The sequence below is a fragment of the Parasteatoda tepidariorum genome, chromosome 6, assembly GCF_043381705.1.
Source record: "Parasteatoda tepidariorum isolate YZ-2023 chromosome 6, CAS_Ptep_4.0, whole genome shotgun sequence".
Lineage (NCBI taxonomy): Eukaryota > Metazoa > Arthropoda > Arachnida > Araneae > Theridiidae > Parasteatoda > Parasteatoda tepidariorum.
In genome coordinates this window covers 67,417,852-67,443,976 of record NC_092209.1, presented here as the reverse complement: position 1 = coordinate 67,443,976, position 26,125 = coordinate 67,417,852, and the positions used below count along the sequence as shown (strand labels likewise).

The 26,125-nt window shown below is 27.4% G+C and overlaps 1 protein-coding gene across 1 annotated transcript; it reads right to left on the bottom strand.

Moving 5' to 3' along the window:
* Positions 1–501: 501 nt before the first annotated feature.
* On the bottom strand, positions 502–26,125 carry LOC107453718 (Muscle LIM protein at 60A). Its single transcript, XM_016070643.3, has 4 exons — positions 25,836–26,125; positions 4,468–4,589; positions 2,254–2,428; positions 502–1,114 (listed from the first exon to the last, which is right to left on the bottom strand). Exons 2-4 carry the CDS (start codon positions 4,580–4,582, stop codon positions 1,081–1,083), a joined length of 324 nt encoding a protein of 107 aa, XP_015926129.1. The 5' UTR covers positions 4,583–4,589; positions 25,836–26,125; the 3' UTR covers positions 502–1,080.

Here is a 26,125-nt window from a genome sequence, read left to right as displayed (position 1 = left end):
ATCCGAAATTCAATAAGGGGTATTTGATGTTATGGGAAAAAATATCTGAAGCATTTACCCCTTTCTTCTCGCTCCCGTGAAAATGACGGGGAGAGGTTTCACCCTCTATTTCTCTCTCCCGTCATATTTCCGGGCTGGGGTGTCCAGTAGTAACGCGCCAATAAGAATAAAAGTAATTCATTTCTTTTGCCCGCAAAATATTTTATTTCTCATTTTACACACCGGATGGCAGTACCAGGATATTTTAAGGTATTTGTAGATAGTTAGTTTATTTTAAACTAGATGTCAGCACAAGATGTTTGGATTATTTAGATGTTGGATATCAGAAGAAAAATAGGCACTTTTATGGCCGTTTTTTTGAAAATTAACCAATCGTTAATGAGCTGAGAGGATTTTTATGATGCGTAATGTAAAAAAATGTTCCGAAATCTTAAGAAAAGGTTCTGTGGAGACGACTTAAGTACTGTGAGAGCGTTTACCTCGCAATGAATGCATACACAATTCGAAAATGTAGTGTAATTTATTGAAAACATGAACATGATTCATTCAGATACATAGCATCATTATCAGCGGATGTGTCGAAGCACCTAAATTTGCTATATCAAAACAACATTAGGAACATATAATCGAGTAAAATAAGCTTAACTGTGATGTGCATTATCACATTCCGTAACAAAATAATATCAAAGATGAACAATTTAAACAGATTTATTGCTTAAAAATAATTAAATTTTAAAAATTATTACATAAAATATAACCCAAATTATAATTCTAAAATATTACAAATTAAAAAAAAACGTATCTTGAGCAGTCGACGTGCTATTATATTTTTCAAAACTACAGATTATTTTTAAATTTACATACATAAAACAAAAAGTTATTACATCTATTGGATAACATGTAAACCAAACATGTATATTGATTAGAATTGAACGAATTGAAAGAAAAAAAATTAAAGTTTATACAGTTTGTTCTTTAAAAAGCACAAGTTCTCTTCTTTATTTAGATACAACAATAGAACGATCAGAGCTGTTCACACTGAGTTGAGTTCTATACAGAATAAATTAGTGACTGGAAAGCTTAACCGAAGGTTGGGTCCAAAGTGGGCTTGTTGCTGAAAAAAAATATTAAAAAATATTAATAAATGTAATATCAGCACTTAACTAATTCATTTAATAAAATAAATAGATGACATAAAAAAATACTGAAATTTGGTTTTTCTCGAATACTTTAACGTAAAATACCTATTAGGGAAAGTTGTGTTGCCTAGAACGAACATAAATTTTGAAATAAGATATAACACAGGGTTCGAACTCAATTTCGGAAGAAAAACAATTCCTGACTTTTCCAGGTAGATCAGGTAAATTTCAATAAAAATCCATACCATGTTTTATTTCTAACATGCAATTTTTCATCAGAAAATATGATTATTTTTTTATCTGAAATGTCAAATGTTTGATTGTGTGAAAAAAAATATAATAAAACTGGAAACATGAAAAAGTTTCACTAAAAAGTGGAATATTATTTAAAAAGTTCTAATAGATGTTGGACTTATTTAACTCGAATCTAAATAACTGATAAATGTTGCTAACAATTCCAAGACTGGTTATTTTCTAAGGCATAATGTAAGAATTACGCTAGTTTTTTTGCAAAAAATTGAGACATTTCCTGACTATTCCCTGCTTTTTAGTGATAAAAATCACGGACAATTCTAGGTTTTCTCTGATTCGTGGGAACCCAGTAACAGTTGTGTTCGTATTTTAAGAAATAATCCTTTAATTTAAGTAACGTTACAAAACTATTTTAATTCGATTTCTTATTTTTAGAATTTTAGCAAAAAAAGAAACAGAATGGAAGATTTTTTGTAAAAAAACAGCATTTGAAAGTATTTTACGTTGTTTCACGATAATGATCAGCTTATAAAAAATATTTGTACTAACATTATTTAATTACCAAAGTAGAATTTTTTTTCTCATTCTTTGACTATTTTTATAATAATATTAAATCAAAATTCAATTTTTTTTTGAATAAACAAATAATTATTTTAAAAAACGGCATTCAAAAGTGTTGCATTTTCAAAAGAATTATTGAGTTAATTTAAATGGAATTGGAAAATTGTGCATTTTCACGAATTTAGATTTGTTCTGAATAAGCGAGATGAACTTCTGACTTCAAGACCTCTCTAACAACTATATATATATATTTTTTACACGAGATAACTTTGTTTATTTATAAATTAAACTTAATACTTACGACATGGAGCATTCCGTGTTTCCGAATTGTTCACCTTTGTCCATACTGAGGCAGCCAGCACCACCGCCAAATCCGTATCCTTTAGGTCCGAATTTCCTACCATAGCATTGTTTGCAGAAAAGTTCACCGCCGTGCTCGGTGGCATTGGTACTGTCTAACCTTTTGTGGCACAGTGCTGGAAAAGAGTAAAAGTTATTAGAATACAAGTGGTAGAAAATTAGAATAAATATATTCACTAACGCCTACATAAAAATAGCTCAACATAAAAAAATGCTCCAAAAATCTGTGTCTAATTGTTTTACAAGCACCTTTAGAATAATTTAGTTCGTAATAAACATACGGAATCATTTTCTAACTCCTAATATATCACATTACTCTTTAAGAAAATCCAATTATGCTTCCATGGGCTGCAATAGTGGCACAACTCAAAAAATACGCTTTTTGGACTAAGAACATGTGTAAATATGAAAATACACATTCTTTCAGCAGCAATACTAGCACAACTAATATTTCAACTTTAATGTAATCTTTGTTTAAGCAAACTAAAGCTTTTCTTATGCATTTTGCTTTGCAATAAAAACTTTAAACCCACTTATCTTAAAACTTGATTTTCTGAGTTGTGTCTGTTGCAGCCCATGAGCGATATGTTCAATATTTGTACAAAATTGATGATTAAGATATGAAAATTTATAGGCCTATTCTGAAATCGGACGATAGAAAAATTACGCGATGCCAGTGCACAAAAGGACGTAATATATAAAACATTTTTTTTTATATATTTAAGTTTTAACGTCATGCTGTTGCAATTTATCATAGAAATTTACATCGTTTGGCCTGAATATGTGCCTAAAATCAATAACTTAATTTTTGCTTAAAAATTCTACTTTCTAATACTTTCGAGGAATAAGTCTCAATGTTTTACAGTGAAATTTGATTTGGAAGTTTTCTAAAATTACCAAGAACGTAAATTCTTCTTGTTACCACACTGTGTATATTATAAGTGTTAATAAGATAGATCAAAATTAGTGATTCTCAGCATTCACATGGATACTTTAGTATATTTTCATAATGTTTGTTAAATATCGTTATTTGCCACCACACTGTTAGAAATTTCTCGGAAAAAATGGTTAAATAACAATTTATTTAACTTTTATTTAACCATATTCAAGCAAGATAGTCACATAACTATAAATAAGATGGTATTCAAGCAGTTAACCGAAAAAAAAGTTTATTAATTTCTTTTCCTTAATACGGTTAAACAACGAGAATTTTATTGCACCAACTAAGTGACTTTTATCGCACCAACCGAGAGGGCAAATCTGTCAATCTCATGACCGACAAAGCGAGGGGTCGAGTCCCTAAGTCGACATTACAATATTTCCTTCATTTCCTTTAACACAAGAAGAGTTTCCAGTGTTCTGCACTCTCCTATTTGTGACTCTGGACTATTAGAATACGATACTCTCATTCACGCTGAGATAGCAGCACCATAAATCTGCTTAACATAAAAAAAGTCACAACTCTTACGATAAGTATACTAATTAAACCACATTCCACGATTCATTTCATAAAACACAACTCAACCCCAACCTAACCACAAAGCCCAATATGTAACGAAACTCTTAGCTCTAATGCTAGTTAAACCTCTTTTTTACGGTTTTGAAATCATACTAGTTGTAAACAGTTTCAAAACCGCAAAGGTAAAAAATGATCTTTAGTGACTGTCCTTTAATGGATTGACTGTTGCCGGTTATTTTACCGTAATTATAGAATGGAAATTCCAGCAGTGCACTTACATCAGCAAATTTTGACAATTAGCATACATATGAGGAATAAACGTTTTTGTTATCAAATCTCAATGACATGCCCTGTCATCAGGGCATGTCGAATGTTAACTTTTGTCCATGTGTGAAAAAAATTAAGAAATGTAACAAATACTTCAAACGTTCTCAAAAACGACTACATAATTTCTATCACTTTATGGAAAATAACGACAATTGCTTAATTTCGGTCAATCACGGTATTATATGCATTCCATTTTTAGTGACAACTCTTTTGAAATGAAACTCTTTTCCCCAGATTTCAAAAACATGTTTTTAAAGCAATTAGGAGGCTAAAGCGTTCGTTTCATTTATGATAAAAACCTTCTCTTAAAAAAATAAAAGTACCTCGTGTATTATTTATTTATCTTTTCCTTTCAATATCTATACATACCACATTTAAAGCAAGTTTTGTGCCATTTAGCTCCAGCGGCCAACATTTCCTCTGCAGCGTAAACTGATTTCCCGCATTTGGGGCATTTTGGATGTTCTTGGGGTACGAAAGGCATCTTTCACCTGAAAAAAAGAAGGGAAAAAAACAATCAAAATTACATTATTTTTAGATAGTAGGCGGCTGACTCATCTGCAAGAAAATACCTCTGCCAAGTTTTATTTTGGTTCCATTAAAAAACACTCTAAAAGAATCGTCTCTGACAACTATAAATATCTCGGGGCACGCTCTTTACCAGACACGAGATTTTTTTTTCTAAACTCTCACGCCTACCATACTCCCCCTAGAACATTCGAAACGCTCTATTTTTCTTTTATTTTTAATTTCTTCCCAAGTGAAGTTGGAAACGTCTTGGGATTCTCAGCGTTTCTTTGCGGTGATTCAACCACTGCTTATTGTTTGGAAGACTGCTAATGAGAAAGGTCTTTGTTTAGTTGACGTCGACATCAAACGAGCTACTGACTGATTCTTATCTTGTAGTTTTACGTCGTAATTATTTCTCTGAACTCATAATATTGGATGTCCTGTTTAACTTTTTGAGTGCACTTTTAACATAAGTATTTAAATTGATCCTCTTATGACTACGAGCTCCAAACCAAAAATATTTAATTCAAACGATAAAATAAGAATGCAGTCTCTGAATTTTAAAATTCCGTATTGACATTTTGTGTTGGATATAATTATATGTTTTTCTTAGCTGAAAATCCATGCAAAGTATTTACATAGTTTTAGACTACATTCAATATCAGTAACACATTTGTATAAACTTAACTTACAATATATATGTGTTAAGTATTTATATACAACCAGTTTATAACTTATAAGGATAACATGTTTGCAAAAAAAACAGCTCCCTATCTATTTCGGTAAAATGTTTGTTTGAATTCAGCTTTTAATCTATAAGGATATAATATTTATCCAAATTTAGTTTACAATCTATATCGGTGAAATATTACATAAATTTAGCTAATATGTGTTATCTATATTAATATTTTCTATCTGAATCTGTAAAGCATTTATAAAAAATTTAGCTTGCAATAATATGCATTAATTCTTTACCACTGTATGTGTTATTTATTTGAAAGAAATCCTTTTAAATAAAGAAAAGTAACGAGTTTTCTTTTCAAAAAATAAATTTTCTGCATAACAAGTTTTTTTTATTAATTTATTTATTTATTTGAAATCCTTTCGTAAATTTTTTATTTCTAAGCTCTTGTTGTTGATTTTCTTTTCGAATAAAGATCCGTTTTTGAAAGACACAGCAGTTAATTTTGAATAATGCATAATTTGAAATAGTTCAAAAATCACATTTCCATTTCAAAATATTCATTTTGGAAAATATTAATGCATATTTGTTTTTACACTTTTTCACCCGAATATAAACGATTTTAAGAAAACGATAACTATGATAAACAACGAATCTCCCTAATTAAATATTTTGTAAATACTTATGTGTCTTAAGTATTTACAAATTATAAATATGTACATTATAATATCCATTATTCTTTCGTTGTAAATATGTATATTTTTATAATAATGTATGTATGCAGAGGCTACGATTCTTAATACTATTCACGGATTCTATTATTCGTAAATCCGCTTACTTTTTGAATGCATGAACAATATGGGTTGAAATAAACAGCAAAGAAAATTTATCAGATCCAGACAAAATAGTCAATTAGATGCCTGAAATATAAAATAATTTTTGAAGTCCTTCCATTTGATATTTTTTTTAAAATCCTAGCTCCTAGTTGGTCTTTATAAATGGCATAAGTTATGTAAACGTTTAATGCCTACTTCGGATTTAAATATACATTATTTAAAATTTTGACTAGTCGTAACAATTTTGAACCAATGATAAACCGATAATGATTTAAAATTATTCGAAATTAAACACTTCATTCTGATAAAAACAACGTTTCACAAATTTCGATGCAAGTTTCCCCAGGCTTGAGAATTTGAAGACATTTTATGTCTTATAGATTGGAGAAAAAAAAACTTTTTTTCTCAATCTAAAACTTTGAACCCAAACATAAATACAATTTATTTTATCCTTTAGTTCTTCTTAAAGTTTTTTTACTCTTCTCCTTTATTTTATTTTAATATAATTAGATATATTCGTTTTTCGAAATGACAACGTATCGATCATTCTGATCAAACAAACGTAATCCACAAATCCTTTTTTCGCGTGTGGCTCAACAAACGTAATAAGTAAGTCTTTAAACATGATAAAGGAATGGCTTTACCTTTTTGCAAATGAATGATTGCGAATCAATATAACATTCAAAAGTTATAGAATTGAGTACGCTGTGTTGTTTATTTACATTTACAGAAGATAGTTTTAGTATTGTGTTTAAATAAGAAACGGTTTTTATAACGGTAGTCGGGTACCTTAAAATGACCGCAGAAATGAGTTTTTTCTCAAGTTAACGAAATTCTTTGGATTTGGGTTAAAATTAAATGACTGAAAAAAGTGAGCCCTGAAAAAATTTTGGTGCAAGAAATATAAAACTGGTTATGGTTTTTTACGATATATTCTTTCTATAGATAGATCTGCCAACTTTTACTCTTTCCAAGGAAATATTCCCCAAATGGTAATGAAAGGCTAATTTATGTGCAATTGTAGATAAAATTAAATTTTCACAATGGCTTATAGTCATTTTCATTTCTTTAACTTGCTCTTATATACAAGATTGATTTACCTGAGTTTAGTGGTAGTCAAAATTACATTGAATTAAATTTATAAGCTTACGGAACAAGAAGAAATTCATAAGAATCCTTATAAATATAAAAATGAAATACACAAGCAATCCGTAGTTGTTGACAAATATGTATCAAATATGGCCTATTACTAATGCGAATTTACGAGATAGATGTTTAAGAAATACAGTAACCTAACCTATCACATTTGCATAAATTTTTTTAACGACACCATCATTAACAATAAACTTTTACAACTCTAAATTATGATTCATTTTTTTATAACTTTTATTGGCATTTCCCACTACTAATTATTTAAAAATTCATAACACTTTTTTTTTGTTCATTATTGCAGATTTTCTTTTTTAAAATACAAACAATGACCCCAGTCGTCACGTTTTTCCTTGACAAAATAGTAATTATTTTGTGTAAAAACTTAAAAAGAAATACCATAACGTAGAAAAAATTGAGTACAAAAATTATAATATAGAAAACAAACATATTTATGAATCGAAAGTTCATTAATCTAGCTTAATGAGAAGATTTTTCCTCGGAAAAAATCGATCATTAAAAGAGTTTTTGCCGATCAAGGGTACAACAGGTAAATTACAAAATCGATATTTATTGGAAACTGGATGTTTGCTAACACTGGCCTACTTTGCTTAAAAAATACTCACACTCCCTAATTATAGGTTTGCTACCTTTCTTCCACTATGCCCAATTGTTTGAAAAAGTATAAACTAACATCACATAAAGAAACAAATTGGAACAGTACATTCATTGTATGAAACTGAAGTATATCAAAATGAGAAATTTGTTAGCTTATAGTAAAGGATTGAAAAAATGGGTTTATTGATTTTGACTTTCTCTTCAAATAAACAATATAGCTTTTTTTTTAAAAAAAAAAGTAAAAATGCAAATTTGAATTACTGCATAAAATCCGTTAGCAATATCAAAGTGCAATTTTCGGTATGTGTTTTTCTTTTTTTAATGCATCAATTTTACTAACTTGATAGTATATGAACGAGGAAAAAAAATCCAGCATAATATTTCGGTTTATATACGTTGTTGAAAACTTAAAGAAAACCGAATGTTTTTTTTCCCTCAAAACTTTTAAGGGGTGGCCATATATGGGAATGCATGATCTATAAATGGCTGCCGTGGGTGGAACGGGAGTATCACGTGATCACGTCCCGGGAACGGAGAGAGCGTGGGATGAAGGGATCTGGCAACACAAGAATCGTTTTTAAAACACTTTTTTTTTCTTTCTTCTTTTAGGACTTCTCGAATATTCTTTTCTGGAAAGGGTGTTGGATAGAGCTTAGGTAGCCAAAAAATTATTTCTAGAATCGCTAATAAAAACTACTCTGTGAGTTATCTCCCAGTCAAAACTATACCACGCTTTTTTATTTGATTTTAATGACTCACGCTCGTTCAATCTTGCAAACTACTTTATTATCTTTCCCCTCTGTATTTTAATTAATCACTGTAAGTTGATGTTTGAAAGCTATTTAATTTAATAGGAGTAAATGAACTTTTGTTTTGACCTGCATAAAAACCACTTTTATGACTCAACATCGTTTAGATTTTTATAAGGTTTGCACAGAAACCGTTGCTCGAGAAAAATTAAAGCAATTAAATGTATTAGGTAGAAGTAAAATTTCATTCCCCATTGAAAATGATGCTATGCGGATTGAGAAAGATTTTTAAAAAATGTTACCAACGAAATTGTGAACACTATTAGAAACACTACTAGAAACTATTAGAAACTGATTAACCTAAGGAAACTTTCCAAAGAGTTTGACAGTTTAAAACACATTGAGCTATAATATCATTCAAATTTCTGCCATTTTAAACGTTATTATCGTGCGAACTAATCAGTTTGTGCAAAATTTGAGCCAAGTCGAATATTCTTTTCTCAAAATTGTGTTGGAAAGAATATAGGTCCAAAACAATTATGTCTAGAAACGTTATAAAAAATTTCTCCTAGTTAATATTATTCCATGTTTTTTTTTTTTAATTTTTGGTAAGTCTCCCGCTCAATCAATCTTACAAGCGACTTTAACATCTCTCATTTTCCTACCTTAATTAATCAAAAAAGGTATTTGAAAGTCATTCGATTTAATAAATAAAAAGGAACTTTTATTTTTATCTTTATAAAAACTTAACGACCTTTAAATTTTTATAAAGAAATACGATGCAATCGTAATTCGTGCTTATTTAAATTTAAATGCAAAAAAGTTACTAACAATCATATATGTTAGTCAACTTCAAAAGTTTGTGTCCGAATTAAAATTGTTGTTATGAGGCTCGGGCAGGATTGCAAAAGATTATTGGCAACAAACAATTGTGAACAATTGTGTGATTAGATACTGACTTTACTAAACGTTGAAATGTTAGGAAACTTTCCACACAGTTCGAAATTTTGAAACACGTTGAACCATTACAATCGTTCCAGTTTGCTGCTACCTTATTATAATATTAAGTGACTATAATCCAGGTAGCGTACTTCGAGTTAGAGCTGTGCAGTTGTGTCCTGAATCCCAGTAGGCATGTAAAAAATATAGCGTTAAAATATTTATTCATTTAAATACGAAGTTAGACTTAGGCATTCAAAACAAAATTATATTTTTAGTTCAAAAATAGGTATTTCTTTAAACATTGTTGCTAGCACTTTTTCTCTGACAGATTAGTCTGATATTTTATGCATAAATGAAGTGACAATATTTTCTACACCATAGAACTAAAATCTTTTGAAAGGTTTTCTAGCGTTTATTACACGTTTTCGATATATAAATAAAGGATTTTAAATGTAATTCAAGAAAATTGGTCACTTCTGTGTTTTAGAAAGTAAATGAAATCATTTCTTTTTTTCTACCCTGTAATGTACCATTGTAATAAATCGATATTTTAAGCGTAAATAATAGTAAAACCATTTGAATTTTGGAAGAATCAACTTTACTTGTCCGTTTTTTCCTCAATAATGATCTTATGGGCACATAATATTTAAAATGTTTATATAGTTAAATCCTAATTTGATATTAATGAACATTTTTAGCATATTTTTGAAGAAAAATATAGGGTATTCCATTTTATTTAAATTATTACCATCTATCAGTTTATATATCACACCAGTTTATATATTTTAAAACTTAATCCTTAATAAGATATATACTCTGACTTTTTGGAATGGCAAACGAGAAATTCCTATTAAACAAAGTAATTTTATTTAAAGTAAAATCGAAAAAGTAAAGATACTTTGTCAAATGCAAAGCTTGTAAACTATTTAAATTCAAAAGTTTTCTTGTAGCTGACGAAAAAATAAATTAAGTAAATTATCTATGCCTTAATCGTTTGTAAGAATGTAAGCGCCATATAAAAGAGAAAAGTAGCACTTCATGCAGTTGTTTTAAATTTCCCATTAACTAGTCATACTCAAATAAGGAAAAATATCACAGCAAAAGCATCTTAAAGGCAAAAAAAAAAAAATTTTTTTCTTTTGTTTTTTACTTTTTTTTTAACCTTCAGCGATACTTGCTGAAAACGTCCACGTTATAATATGTCTTAACACGCGATAATTTGTATAACTATAGATAAAACTTTATTTTTTAAATCAAGTATTAAATCAATATTTAATTTTTGAATTCTAAATGATGTATCTTAACAAATATTTTTAAATTTTTAAATAACTTGGTGACTGGCAAAAATTTAATAATATTGAAAACAAGCCTTAACAAAGAATATTTGCCCTTAATTCCCTTTGAAAACACTTCCCAGCAAAAGCACCATCCATGCAGGAAAAACACATTTCACAGCGAAGACATTATTTTATGTGGGTGAAAATTGCGTGGTTCAACTAATTATTTTATTTTTAGTTTACGACTAATACGACTACTGTTTGTAATGGGTCAGTTTCCTGAGTTTTCTTCGAGATCTGACACTGCCGTTCAAAAAGAGTCCAAAAAAGTTTAATCGGTTTGAATGTTAGAAGAGTTGAGATATTCCATTCCTTTTATTTTAAGCAAACGATTTCTTGTTGAATTGAAACAACCTTTTCATTTTTATATTAAGCAAGTGTTTAAAAAAATCATAAAAACACATAAATTCTATAGATTTTAAACTTCTTCATTGCAATTCGCGATCGCAACGAACTATAGGGGGCGTTGTTGTATGAGACGCTTACCTGCGANCTAAATGAAAACGTGATAAATTAATGTCTGATATTTACAGGCTCCCGCTAGACGGCGTACTCGAGCGTTGCGATCGCGAATTTTTCCTCCTAATAGAATTATTTAAAATATTAATAAATGAATTATGATTAAATAAAAAATAATGAATGACGTCGCGTGAAAACTACGAACTAGATCGTTTAAACGATTAACTGGATCGTTTAAACCACTGTCAAACGATTGTTTACTTTTCATAAGTTGAAAGAATTTGGAGCGGGTCTAAAAACCATCCAACTCACCCAATCTTTATTAAACAACAATTATTTTACAAATTTGGTGTAACTTATATAAATGAACGTTTTTGTATTTCTTACAAGCACTTCAGATTTATTACCATAATTTTTATGCTATTCCTTATGAAATGCGTAACACTATGCAGTAGTATAATATATTAAAATTATTATTGTAATATATCTTGTATATTCAATTATGGCTCTTTTGTCTCAATTTAAATATAAAGTACGATGAACGGAGACTTTTAAAATTAATATATCCTATTTTGAAGAAAATCGAAAACTTCAAGGCTTTTTTATCATTCAATTATTTAATATAATTTTGATTCTACACAGAGCCAGTTTCTTGAACACAGCTATTAACTGAGTATTATTGTTTTTAAACTTATTTTTTGAAACATTTGTGGGTGGGAGTTATCAGTAAAAGCTGTGAAATAAGTTTCGTCCAATCAGTTTAACAATCATGTTCTGAAGTATATGCGGAATTTCAAATTTTCTGTCACAATTTATTTTATTCTACTGCAACTTTTGTGTCCCTGATTTGGCATTTGTTGAAATGGAAAGTAATTTTTAATCCATTTGTGCTTGGCCATCCATGCTTCATGTTTTTGCAGTGGTAAAAGCTAAGAAATTTTTAGTCAATAGAGTAATATTCAGATTTATCTTTTATATTGGTTGTTTTTGGATTCGTCATGAGGATTTTCCCTAAATTCTTTTTCGTTTATAATCTGACACTAAATTATCAAGCTCATAGCATTATTTTTTGCTATAGTATAGTTTAGTTATAATTATAATAATATGGTTTTTTTTCTCATATCCACGCTGCATAGCAATCAATTTTATTTTTTTAAATAATTTAACAAATCATTAATATAGCATATATCATAAATATAGCAATATTGTCCTTTAATTTTGAATGAAATTTATCTAATATAAGATACACAAAATGTCTTTTTATTTCGAATTAATTATTTTAATATAATTTAAATTTAAATAATAGTATATTTCAAAAAACATTATTTAGGCTTGCTCGGAGATAAAGCTCTGGTAAAAATGTTTAAAAGATAAATAAAATTATGCATTTTAAATTAGTAAATTTTCTTTATCGAAAAATTTGACTCATTCATTGAATTTAATCTATTTCTAATAACGATTTAATTATCTTAAAATCTTATTTCAGGAAGTTTTTATGACTGTTGTAGTAAAATGGAAATAAATATGTTTAGAGAAACGTTCTAGTAACCTTGATAATTTTTAAGCAAAGAAAAAACTTTTTGTATGCTGTTTAGAATGTTTTTAGAACATTTAACGCATTAGTTTAGAATACCAAATAATAGATTTTAGATGTTTAGAAATAAGGCAATAAAAAAATAAAAATGTTTCCAAAGCCTACAAACTCATAAAAAATATGCAGTAATCATTATTATACGTAATTAATCCAGAATATTATCACTTTTAATATAAATTTCGATTCAGTTTCATTACCACGAGGAAATTGATTTTTTATTAAGCTCACTTTAAAATGTATCTCAAATTTTTATTAATTCATACTAACCTATGTTTATTTTTTAAAAAAATTGTTCTTAAAACAAAAATCAATGGCACGAAACTTTTTAATCACGACAATGAGATATCTTTTTGAAATATGTTATAATACATTTTAAATAGATACAATTGTCGTCAGACGAAGAATATACAACCAGCTTTTTAGCAAGGCAACAATCCCCGATCTAAACTGCCCAAGAAACCTCTCTTCTACAATAGCTAGGCTACGTACTGGACATTTCAAGGGCATGAAGATCTCACGCACCCATATAAAATTCTATTCCAACTGCATGTACTGTCCTCATCTGCAACTAACTCCAGACCATGTTTGTGACTGCCAGGCCATTATCGGCTCCCTCTTTCAACTTGGAGCACCTCCCATCGAAATTTTACATGGCCATCGGGCTCCAGAACTTGCAAACCTTGTTATCAAGACTTTTGGAGGACTCTAATCTTTGCACTAGCATAGACACGACAACAACAACAACATCAATAGATACAATAAAAATTGTTTATGATATCATTTTAAGACTAATATGATAAAATTTGTTCCTCAACTTTCCACTTCATTAACCCTCTACATTGTAAAAAAATCCATTAAACTTTACAATAAAAATACTGGCAAACATAAAGCTAGTACTGTTTTGCAACAAATTCAATATAAAATTTTAAACAAATATGGTTAAAAAATGTATGACTGAATGAACAACCAGTTGCCACCAAGGATCGAACCTAACAGACAAGACAGCGCGTTGACCCCTGTATCAACCCATCGTACAGTGTGAGATGTTTAAAATCATTTGTTGAAACTCCGTCATGACGTCATAGCGGACGAGAAGAAAGCTTCCTTATTCCTTAGGTACAAAACTATCACATTTTTTTCAAGTGGAAGATCCCCAAAGTATTTCTTGTGCAGGTTATTCGTAACAACCACCATTAATTTGAATTTTTGAAATCCTAGTCGAAATAGTATACACATTAAGATTTCAAATTAATATTTTAGCAAATTAAAACAAAAAAGTTCTCGAAATCTAAAAACAACACTACTGAGGAAAGCAAGACGGAAAACTTCAAAACCTGTTTTATTGCAGCAAGACAGATGAATATCGGAAATACCTCCAAGTTTTATCAAGCAATTAAACTTATTGTCAAGTTTATCATCCTGGCTTCTGCCATTGTAATTCGACACATTTCGAAAGTTTTTAGTTTCTTTACATCAAAAATTATGTTTGGAAAGGGATTTAAAAATATACATTAAGGATAGCGATTACGGAATATCCCTCGATACTTAAAATTTTGCTAATCGGAGTAATTGCACAGTATTTTTTATATAGCTTGCGATAACTACGAGTTAAATCATGAAAAAATAGTTATTTTAAATTGTTAATTGAACAAATATACTAAAAAATCAATTCCTAATGTTTTAAAATTAACCGTAAATAACAATGCTCAAATGATTAGAGGAAAAGAGAAGAGAAGAAAATGTAATGATTGTATTGTAAGGACAAAAAAAATTATTTTAGAAACGTTCTTGCCCAAACTGCGTGTTGCAAACCATTAAATGAAGATAGTAGTTAGAAAAATGTTTTTAATCTCCAAGAGAAATAAAAATGCTTTAAAATCGATTCAAGTAACTCGCCAACTTTCATGAAAAGGAAAAAGTAATCAAAAAGTACTGGAAAGCATTAAAAAATAAATAGCCATTGATTATGACAATATTTTTACAAGAAGAAAATATTTAAAGCAATTATATTCCTAATATTTGTTTTCAATAAAATTGAACAAGAAGAGGAGAATAAAAATACATTAATGTATTGATTATAAAATTTCTTTGTCGTATTCCGCTTTTTATAATGTAAGTAAATTGAAAAATTATACTTATTAGTCATAAAAGTTTTAATTTCTGTTCAATTTTATGCAGAACTGATAATATTTTTTATTATTTCAGTTCTTCAGTTTTTATTATTTCGATTCAGTTTTTTATTATTTCGATTTCATGATTTCATGAAAAATAGGGCTAAATATTAGACATGTATTATATTCGTGTTTATTAATGTCGATTGGAATAATATATCATAGTTCATTTTGAAATGAATAAAAAGTTCATTAATGTAACTACATGGAGTGTGTCTATAAATAAAAATGTTGAATAAGTATTCTCGCAACATCCCATTGTGGGCTAGGGGGTCATGGAGTTTAATGTCCCACAATTTCATGAGCTACAGCATGGTTGCGTTAATATAATCAGCATTACGTACAAGCCAGCATTACGTATTTATGCAAAGTTATAAAAACGGCTACCGTAGCAAAAATCCTGTTTAAATAAAATTTGACTACAGGGTCATCTATAGATTAAATTAGGCTAACCGTTCTCGTAAATCTGTGCAAAGTTGTAGATAATCGAAAATTGGTTGTAAAAAGTATATTGTAGTTTATATGCATCCATAAAATCATTTGTTGTTTTTATACGTCAATGTAGAGCATAAGAATAGAACAAATGTAACGATTTTGCTTTGGGCGCTGTTTCTAAGAATACAACGGCAGGAAATANTATTTTACACTTTAGTTTAGAATACAAAATAATAGATTTCAGATGGTAGATTAGATTTCAAAAAAAATTTTTTTAGTCTTCGCTAGAAGATAAAGTTCTAGTAAACAATTTTAAAAAATAAATAAAATTATGCATTTTAAATTGGTAAATTATCTTTATTGAAAAATTTGACTCATTCATTGGATTTAATCTATTTCTAATAACGATTTTATAGAAAAATTCTAGTAACCTTGATAGTTTTTAAAGCAAAAATAAATTTTTTGTATGCTGTTTAGAATTTTTTAGAATATTTTACACTTTAGTTTAGAATACAAAATAATAGATTTCAGATGGTAGATTAGATTTCAAAAAAAATTTTTTTAGTCTTCGCTAGAAGATAAAGTTCTAGTAAACAATTTTAAAAAATAAATAAAATTATGCATTTTAAATTGGTAAATTATCTTTATTGAAAAATTTGACTCATTCATTGGATTTAATCTATTTCTAATAACGATTTTATAGAAAAATTCTAGTAACCTTGATAGTTTTTAAAGCAAAAATAAATTTTTTGTATGCTGTTTAGAATTTTTTAGAATATTTTACACTTTAGTTTAGAATACAAAATAATAGATTTCAGATGGTAGATTAGATTTCAAAAAAAATTTTTTTAGTCTTCGCTAGAAGATAAAGTTCTAGTAAACAATTTTAAAAAATAAATAAAATTATGCATTTTAAATTGGTAAATTATCTTTATTGAAAAATTTGACTCATTCATTGGATTTAATCTATTTCTAATAACGATTTTATAGAAAAATTCTAGTAACCTTGATAGTTTTTAAAGCAAAAATAAATTTTTTGTATGCTGTTTAGAATTTTTTAGAATATTTTACACTTTAGTTTAGAATACAAAATAATAGATTTCAGATGGTAGATTAGATTTCAAAAAAAATTTTTTTAGTCTTCGCTAGAAGATAAAGTTCTAGTAAACAATTTTAAAAAATAAATAAAATTATGCATTTTAAATTGGTAAATTATCTTTATTGAAAAATTTGACTCATTCATTGGATTTAATCTATTTCTAATAACGATTTTATAGAAAAATTCTAGTAACCTTGATAGTTTTTAAAGCAAAAATAAATTTTTTGTATGCTGTTTAGAATTTTTTAGAATATTTTACACTTTAGTTTAGAATACAAAATAATAGATTTCAGATGGTAGATTAGATTTCAAAAAAAATTTTTTTAGTCTTCGCTAGAAGATAAAGTTCTAGTAAACAATTTTAAAAAATAAATAAAATTATGCATTTTAAATTGGTAAATTATCTTTATTGAAAAATTTGACTCATTCATTGGATTTAATCTATTTCTAATAACGATTTTATAGAAAAATTCTAGTAACCTTGATAGTTTTTAAAGCAAAAATAAATTTTTTGTATGCTGTTTAGAATTTTTTAGAATATTTTACACTTTAGTTTAGAATACAAAATAATAGATTTCAGATGGTAGATTAGATTTCAAAAAAAATTTTTTTAGTCTTCGCTAGAAGATAAAGTTCTAGTAAACAATTTTAAAAAATAAATAAAATTATGCATTTTAAATTGGTAAATTATCTTTATTGAAAAATTTGACTCATTCATTGGATTTAATCTATTTCTAATAACGATTTTATAGAAAAATTCTAGTAACCTTGATAGTTTTTAAAGCAAAAATAAATTTTTTGTATGCTGTTTAGAATTTTTTAGAATATTTTACACTTTAGTTTAGAATACAAAATAATAGATTTCAGATGGTAGATTAGATTTCAAAAAAAATTTTTTTAGTCTTCGCTAGAAGATAAAGTTCTAGTAAACAATTTTAAAAAATAAATAAAATTATGCATTTTAAATTGGTAAATTATCTTTATTGAAAAATTTGACTCATTCATTGGATTTAATCTATTTCTAATAACGATTTTATAGAAAAATTCTAGTAACCTTGATAGTTTTTAAAGCAAAAATAAATTTTTTGTATGCTGTTTAGAATTTTTTAGAATATTTTACACTTTAGTTTAGAATACAAAATAATAGATTTCAGATGGTAGATTAGATTTCAAAAAAAATTTTTTTAGTCTTCGCTAGAAGATAAAGTTCTAGTAAACAATTTTAAAAAATAAATAAAATTATGCATTTTAAATTGGTAAATTATCTTTATTGAAAAATTTGACTCATTCATTGGATTTAATCTATTTCTAATAACGATTTTATAGAAAAATTCTAGTAACCTTGATAGTTTTTAAAGCAAAAATATATTTTTTGTATGCTGTTTAGAATTTTTTAGAATATTTTACACTTTAGTTTAGAATACAAAATAATAGATTTCAGATGCTGAAAAATATTCTCAATAAAAAAATAAAAAAGTTTTCAAAGCTTACAAACTCATAAAAAATATGCAATAATCACTATTAAACATAATTAATAAAGAATATTATCAATTTTAATCTGAATTTCCATTCAGTTTCATTATTACGATAAGTTAATTTCTTTAGAAAGTGCATTTTAAAATTTATTCCAAATTTTTAATAATTTATACTAACCTATATTTATTTAAATAAAAAATTTTTTGAAAACAAAACTCAATAGCACGAAACTTTTTAATCACGGCAATGAGATATCGTTTTGAAATATGTTATAATGCATTTTAAATAGATGCAATAAAAATTGTTTATAATTTCATTCTAAGACTAATATAATAAAATTTTTTCCCAAACTTTCCGCCTTATTAACCCTCTACATTGTAAAAAAATCCATTAAAATTGACAATAAAAATACTGGCAGGCATAAAAGTAGTACTTTTGGCAATAAATTCAATGCAAAATTACAAAATTATGGTTAAAAAAGGCATGACAGCATGAACAACCAGTTTCCACCAAGGATCGAACGTAACAGACAAGACAGCGCGTTGACCCCTGTATCAGCCCATCGTACAGTGTTAGATGTTTAAAATCTTTGGTTGAAACTCTGGTCATGACTTCATAGTCGACGAGAAGATATCTTCCTTATTCTTCAGATATAAAACTATCACATTTTCGAACAAAAATTTTTTTTCAATTTTACAATTTCCCAAAAGTATTTCTAATGCAGGATGTTTAGTAGCGACCACCATTAAAATGAATTTTTAAAATCCCAGTCAAAATAGTATAAACATTAAAGACTTCAAATTAATATTTTAGCAAATAAAAACAAAAAAGCTCTCGAAACCTAAAAACAACACTACTGAGGAAAGCAAGACGGAAAACTTCAAAACCCGTTTTATTGCAGGAAGAAACAGATCGACAGGCGAATATCAGAAATACCTCTAAGTCTCATCAAGTAATTAAACTGATTGTGAAGCTTATCATCCTGGCTTCTGCCATTGCAATTCGACACATTTCGAAAGCTTTTAGTTCCTTTATATTAAAAATTATGTTTGGAAAGTGATTTAAAAATATGTATCAAGGATAGCGATTACGGAATACCCCTCGATACTTAAAATTTTGCTATTCGGAGTAATAGCACAATATTTTTTATATAGCTTGCGATAACTGCTGTTAAATCATGAAAAAATAGTTATTTTAAATTGTTAATTGAACAAATCTATTAAAAAATCAATTCCTAATGTTTCCAAACTAACCATAAATAACAGTGCTCAAATGGTTGGAAGCAGGGAGAAGAGAAGAAAATGTAACGATTGTATTGCAAGGACAAAATAAAAATTACTTTAGGAACGTTGTTGCCCAAAATGCGTGTTGCGAACCATTAAATGAAGATAGTACTTAGAAAAATGTTTTTAATCTCCAAGAGAAATAAAAATGCTTTCACATCGATTCAAGTAACTCGCCAACTTTCATGAAAAGGAAAAAGTAATCAAAAAGTACTGGAAAGTATTAAAAAATAAATAGCCATTGATTGTGACAATATTTTTACAAGAAGAAAATATTTAAAGCAATTATGTTCCTAATATTTGTTTTCAATAAAATTGAACAAGAAGAGGAAAATAAAAATACATTAATGTATTGATTATAAAATTTCTTTGTCGTATTCCACTTTTTATAATGTAAGTAAATTGGAAAATTATACTTATTAGTCATTAAAGTTTTGATTTTTGTTCAATTTTATGAAGAACTGATAATATTTTTTATTATACACCTAAACTTTCAATTTCATGATTACATGGAAAGTAGGGTTAAATATTAGGCATGCATTATATTCGTGTTTATTAATGTCGATTGGAATAATATATCATAGTTCATTTTGAAATGAATAAAAAGTTCATTAATGTAACTACTTGGAGTGTGTCGATAAATAAAAATTTTGAGTAAGTATTCTCGTAACATCCCATTGTGGGGTCATGGAGTTTATGTCCCACAATTTCATGAGCTACATCATGGTTGCGGCAATATAATCAGCATTACGTACAAGCCACCTTACTGGTCTAAAGTGCAAATTAATGTTTGTATGTATTTATGCAAAGTTATAAAAATGGCTACCGTAGCAAAAATCCAGTTTAAGTAAAATTTGACTACGAGTTTGCTTACAGGGTCATCTATAGATTAAATTAGACTAACCGTTCTCGTAACTCTGTACAAAGTTGAAGATAATCAAAAATTGGTTGTAAAAAGTATATTGTAGTTTTCATACATCCCTAAAAGCATTTGTTGTTTTTATACGCCCATGTAGAGCATAAGAATAGAACAAATGTAACGATTTTGCTTTGGACGTTGTTTCGAAGAATACAACGGCAGGAAATAGGCTTGAAGAGACCAGGAAGCACGAGTTTCTTCCGTATTATTAATGTATTGAAACATGAGTAGAACTGATTAGCACAAAGCCTAATAATTCTATCAATTTAAAACTATATAAACAGTTTAAAATTTTAATAAATGATCGAAAACAATTTAAATAAACACATAACCGCTCATTAGTCTCAATAGTCTCATTTTATTTCTGTGAAATAACGAAGTTATAAACACTTGCAAGAATATTACTTTTTATTCAAGAGTAAAGAAACCTATTTTATTGGATATTATGATGCAGTGATTGATTGATCTGAAATTTAGGATAACGTTGTGAAAAATGTTTTTTCTCTTTTAAGACTATACTCCGTTGAAAGTTAAGAAAAGGCCGTTGCAGTATAAGATTTAAGTAATCATTCGCAACTGCATATAGCTCCGTTTTATTTCGTTATCAACTTATGCTTTCAAAGCAATATAAAAGCTTTTAAAAGTTGAACATGTGAGACATAATTTTATGGGACATATATGTCCCGCCTAAAAACCCGGGGGAGACATATGTTCCACCCCTAATGGTCCAAATTGTTAATGTTTTATTCAATTTTGGCAGAATATTGTTATTAAAGTCGTAATTTGTCTTTCAGTTGGAAAATTTAAAAAACTGGTCTTGAAAGGGTAAAAGGATCCCACATATTTTTTGTAGTATCATACGAATTAAAGCTCTTTTCATGAAACCCAAAAAATGCTAACCTAAATAAGCAATATCTGAAGCAAAAGGCTGGTAAAGAGTCATATCCGAATTATGAGGTGTCAGAAGTTCCAAATCTGATCGTGCACCTCCATTTAGTACACCACTGATCTCATAACAGTTTGAAATCTCTTGAATCGTTCGTAAAAGTGAAAAAAGTGATGGATGTTCAATATTTAATTCATTCCAGTCCAGTTTATATTTTCCATGAATTCATCACTTGAGTTTCCATTATTTTAAGTAGAAACATTTATAATAATCTTATAACCTTAAAAATATGAGTCTGTGCACAAATCGTACTCTATGAAATGTATTCATATCTCCACTGTACATTTCCAATATTTAATGTACGGTTCAAGTTAAAAGAATAATTCACATAAGTTTTTTATCACTAATAATGTAGTTAAATATGTTCTTATTTAGTTGCCTTCAATCAAGTAAAATGCTCTCACGAGAACCGTTTTTAGCCAAGATGTTTAAGGCTCCACCATTTGACAAGACAAACTGCCTGTTTATAGCAAAGTGGTGCACATCATACTGTCTGACTTGATTTCTCTGAGAAGCTGGGTGAGCTTTAAGCTACCATAGTACCTAGCCTTCACATTGACAACTCATTGTCTTGAGCACTGTACCATCGCTGTATTTTTCGCTTATCATCACTACTATTAAAAATAATGAAATCATACTATTAAACTTTAAATACTTAGGATAAATCCATGTTTATGAAGGTAAAAGGTTGTTTTTTTTGCTTAATAATAAAAATGTAAAAAAAAATTATTTAATATTTTTTTTTATTTGATAATAAAAGCAAATTTGTCATGAGAAGTTTATTTAAAGATAAAGGCGATAACTGGAAACATAATATTAGAGAATGCAAATCATCATGATTATTTTTACTACTAATAAAATAGTTTTAACGTTGATTGAATACTCAGTTTCCGTATCATAAATTCTAAAGTTAAAATGTTCAGATATTTCGGGAAAATGACAAAAAAAAATCTCAAAAGTGCAAAGTTATTTCCACATATTTATGTAAAAAAAATTTTAATACTCTCAAGCAAACTTTAAAAAAAAATAATAAAAATAAAAAAATAAAAAAGACTCATTTTCTAAAAGATTTCAAATGTTTATAAAACGCATAGATTGCTTTAAATGTTATCGACGTACTTATTGCGTGACTTAGGTAAATATCAGTTTTAATTTTGTCAAATTTATTTTTTTTAAACTCTGAAATGGTGAATAATAGAAGAAGTTATTTTCCTACATTTATTGTTTATTATTTTTTAAACGCATAACTTTAAAATTAAAGCTTTGTTTCGAATTTAAGGTACTCAAACGGTGGCTTCCTTTTTTCCCATGGTAAACGAGTTTTCGAAAAGCAGACTTAATTCATGATTAACAGTCACAATTAAAACACACACAAAAAATTGTGTGCAAACAAACAGTTCTTGCCCTGGAGTTCAAAGTCATTCTATTATTAACCCGTTTAAATTTAAAGCAGTGTTTCACATCCCCCGCCTGAAAGCATTCCAAACCTTTGATGATTTCAGCCTTTAAATAGCTGGGAGTTGATGATTTATTATCACTTCATCTTTTGGCAATAGCTTTGACAAAAGTTTGAGCCATCAAAAGAGCTCACCGTAGAAGATTATATTACAAAAACATATATTTTATTTTAATAAATTGAACTATTTCTTAAAAATCTTTACCTCCATAACTATTGCGTATTAAAGTATTAAAAAGTTAGGGAAGAAATTAACAAAAATGATGATTAATTCTTTTTTATTATATTATAGAATTTATATTATATCATAGAATTCTTTTTACTATAGAGGTTTTAATGTAACTTTGGAATTCTTAACATAACTTTTAATGCAATCTGTCATTATTGTTTTGTTTTTTTGTTGGTAATTTTATTTCCCTGTGATATCGAACTGTATGAAACAGAGAATCTTCTTTTTCTAATTGTTATCGATATTAATAAAAAAAGGAATACTCGATTTTAATATTTATCTAAAGCATTTTTTTCTTTTTTAAAAATCGCAATAATTGTTTTTTATAATTAATATTATTGCATATTATGTATAAAATTGTTATTATGAAAGTTTAAAATATAATGGTATAGTTTTTGCTCAAAATAAGCTTCTTCATTTTAATTTTAAATTAAAGTATATTTAATAATATTTAAAAATAATTTAATTCTCAATATTTTAAACAATTTAAATGTCCTCTCACTAGACCTGAAAATTTAAATTTTCTGTGGCCAGTGGCCAGTAGACGCGAATAACTTAGTAGCCAATTTTTTCTCAAACCTAATGAGTCGATGACCGATATCTATAGGTCCTTTTCATTTAATAACAATTTTTACAGACTTTGTTATTAAATTATATATTAATAACAAATGTGTATATGATATGATTTATGATACAATATGTTATGTGTATGATACAATATGATAAGTATATGACACAATATGATATTAAAATAATATAATTCTTAAAAAAAAATTCATATTATGCATAATTTACGATTTTAAAAAGTCAATTAACCAATAAAAATAATTTAAGTAAGTTTCAAATTTTAGTTAAACATGCTGACTTTGATAAAGGATTAAAATATTTGGTGAGGCGAAATACATTTCATATTTACTTTACAACTTTGAATTACGTAAATTGTTAATGAATTCTTTTTTTTTTTTTTTTTTTTTTTTTACATGAACCCTTTCATCACAAATTGATGGATTCGGAAGGATCAAAATTTTAAATAGAAACATTGGTTATTTTAACGAAAGTTCTGTTTTTCAGATTTATGTACTTTTATCATAACGATTTTTTAAAAAAATGGTAAAAAGTGACAGGCTGTTTGTTATATTTAAGTCGCCACTTCATTTTGTTGACTCGCCACTTGGCTAGTGGTAACTGGTTATTATCAGATCTACCTCTCATGCGTATTCAATTAAGCATGAGTAAATACAAATTTCTATCGTTTGCATATATTTATTATAGTTTCTTTAACATCACAAATACCAAAATGCAATATTTTATGCCATATGTGTAGCTATTTTTTAACATAATCGTAGCTATGGATAAGGAATGCCTGCCTTCCCTACCCCTATCAATATGAAACGATATCAAATACAAGTGATGTAAATTACGCTTGTGAGTTTTTAAATAAAATGTCTGTTAAATAAAATATATGTATAAACCAGTATGATAAGTTTCGAGAGAAATGTAAAGCAAGTCAAAAATTTACGAAAAGCTATATCAGGTTTTGCCTTGGAAGAAAAAAAGCTCTATTTAGACACTTATGAAATTTATTATTTGCATTAAGTCGGTAGTCTATTAACTTTTTTAAAAAAAAGTTATAAATACAATTGTTTACATTTTACGATTGTTTTATTGTTAAGTTGAGGTCAAAGTTTTATTTATAATAAACATTCCAAAATATTATAAATTTACATTGAGTCACAATATCTAAACTTGTAAACATTTTTGCAGCAGCAACAAATTAATGTAAAACCAGCTTTTAAAAATACAGTTTTAAACAATAATTTTTATTTAAGCACAACTTAAGTTGAACAAAAAAATAAATAATGTATTTTCATTAATTTTTCTTACATTTCATTCATAAAAATACACATTAATATACAAAAATAATTAAGTGATTATAACTTAAGTGTGAATTTTTATGAAACAATATGAAGCATCGTTAATTAAAGAAAAAACTATTTTAAAATCTTTAAATTCCTTTTTGCAATAAAATTAAAATTTGAATCTTGTAAGATGCATTTAAATTAAATTTTAAATTTGTTAAACAAAAAAAATATTTTTTTAAAAGGTTTGAAATATAAAATATTTTAAAGGAAAATAAAAAAAATAATAAATACATTTATTGTTATATTTTCCTATTGGTTTTTACTCAATTTCTTCTTAAAATATAAATTTTCTGTTTTCAGTAATGTTAAATTTATTTAGGAGATATTGAATAAAATTCATTAAAAAGATTTCAGTTATTCAATGATTCAGTTATGCAGAAATTATTAAAGAAATTATTAAAGAGTGCAGCGACTTAGCAAAGTTAGCGATAAATCATGTTCAAGATATTTTTAGTGAAAATGTTGATTCAAATTATGCTGAAACTACCGTTTTATTATTGTAATATTTATTTAAAAAAGTCACATTTAAACAAAAATTCTTTCAGTATTTCGAATAATTAAAATGGATAAATTAATAAAATTAAATAACTTATAAAACACACAAGTTCTCGTGTTTTTAGTTTCAATTTCAAAAGAAGTAATTGAAATAAAACTTTTAAAAAAATGCAGAATTACATAAATTAAGTTCAAGTATTTAGTTTAAATTCAATAGCTGAAAATGAATTGATTACTATTACAGATACAAATCTAGTCTGAAAAAGTAATAAATAAGATTAACAATGAATTTTAAAAGAAATATAATATCGTGTGAAAAATAACGCAAGTAAAACCTTTTCTTTTAAACTACAGAATATTAAATCAATTAAATTAAATAGACTTTTAAATTAATATCTAACAAAAGTTCAATAAATGAAGCACAACTGACCTGTTTTTAGGTAGGAAAGTGAACTTGAAAAAAAATAACCAAATGGCCAGGAGGTGCACCACACTTTCCAAAAGCGATCTACACTGCACTAAGTCTAAACCACAAGTGGTAAACTTGGAGGGATTGGATCACGAAGTCTCCCAGAGTTTTCTATCACTTTGCACACGGTTTCTTCCTTAACTTCATAAGGAGTCAGCCATTCGTCGTCTCTCCTCCATAGACATATATGGGTAGCGGGTGGGAGAAGAGTGACCCTCCCTCCAAAGCAGGCTCCAAAACTTTTTCCGCGT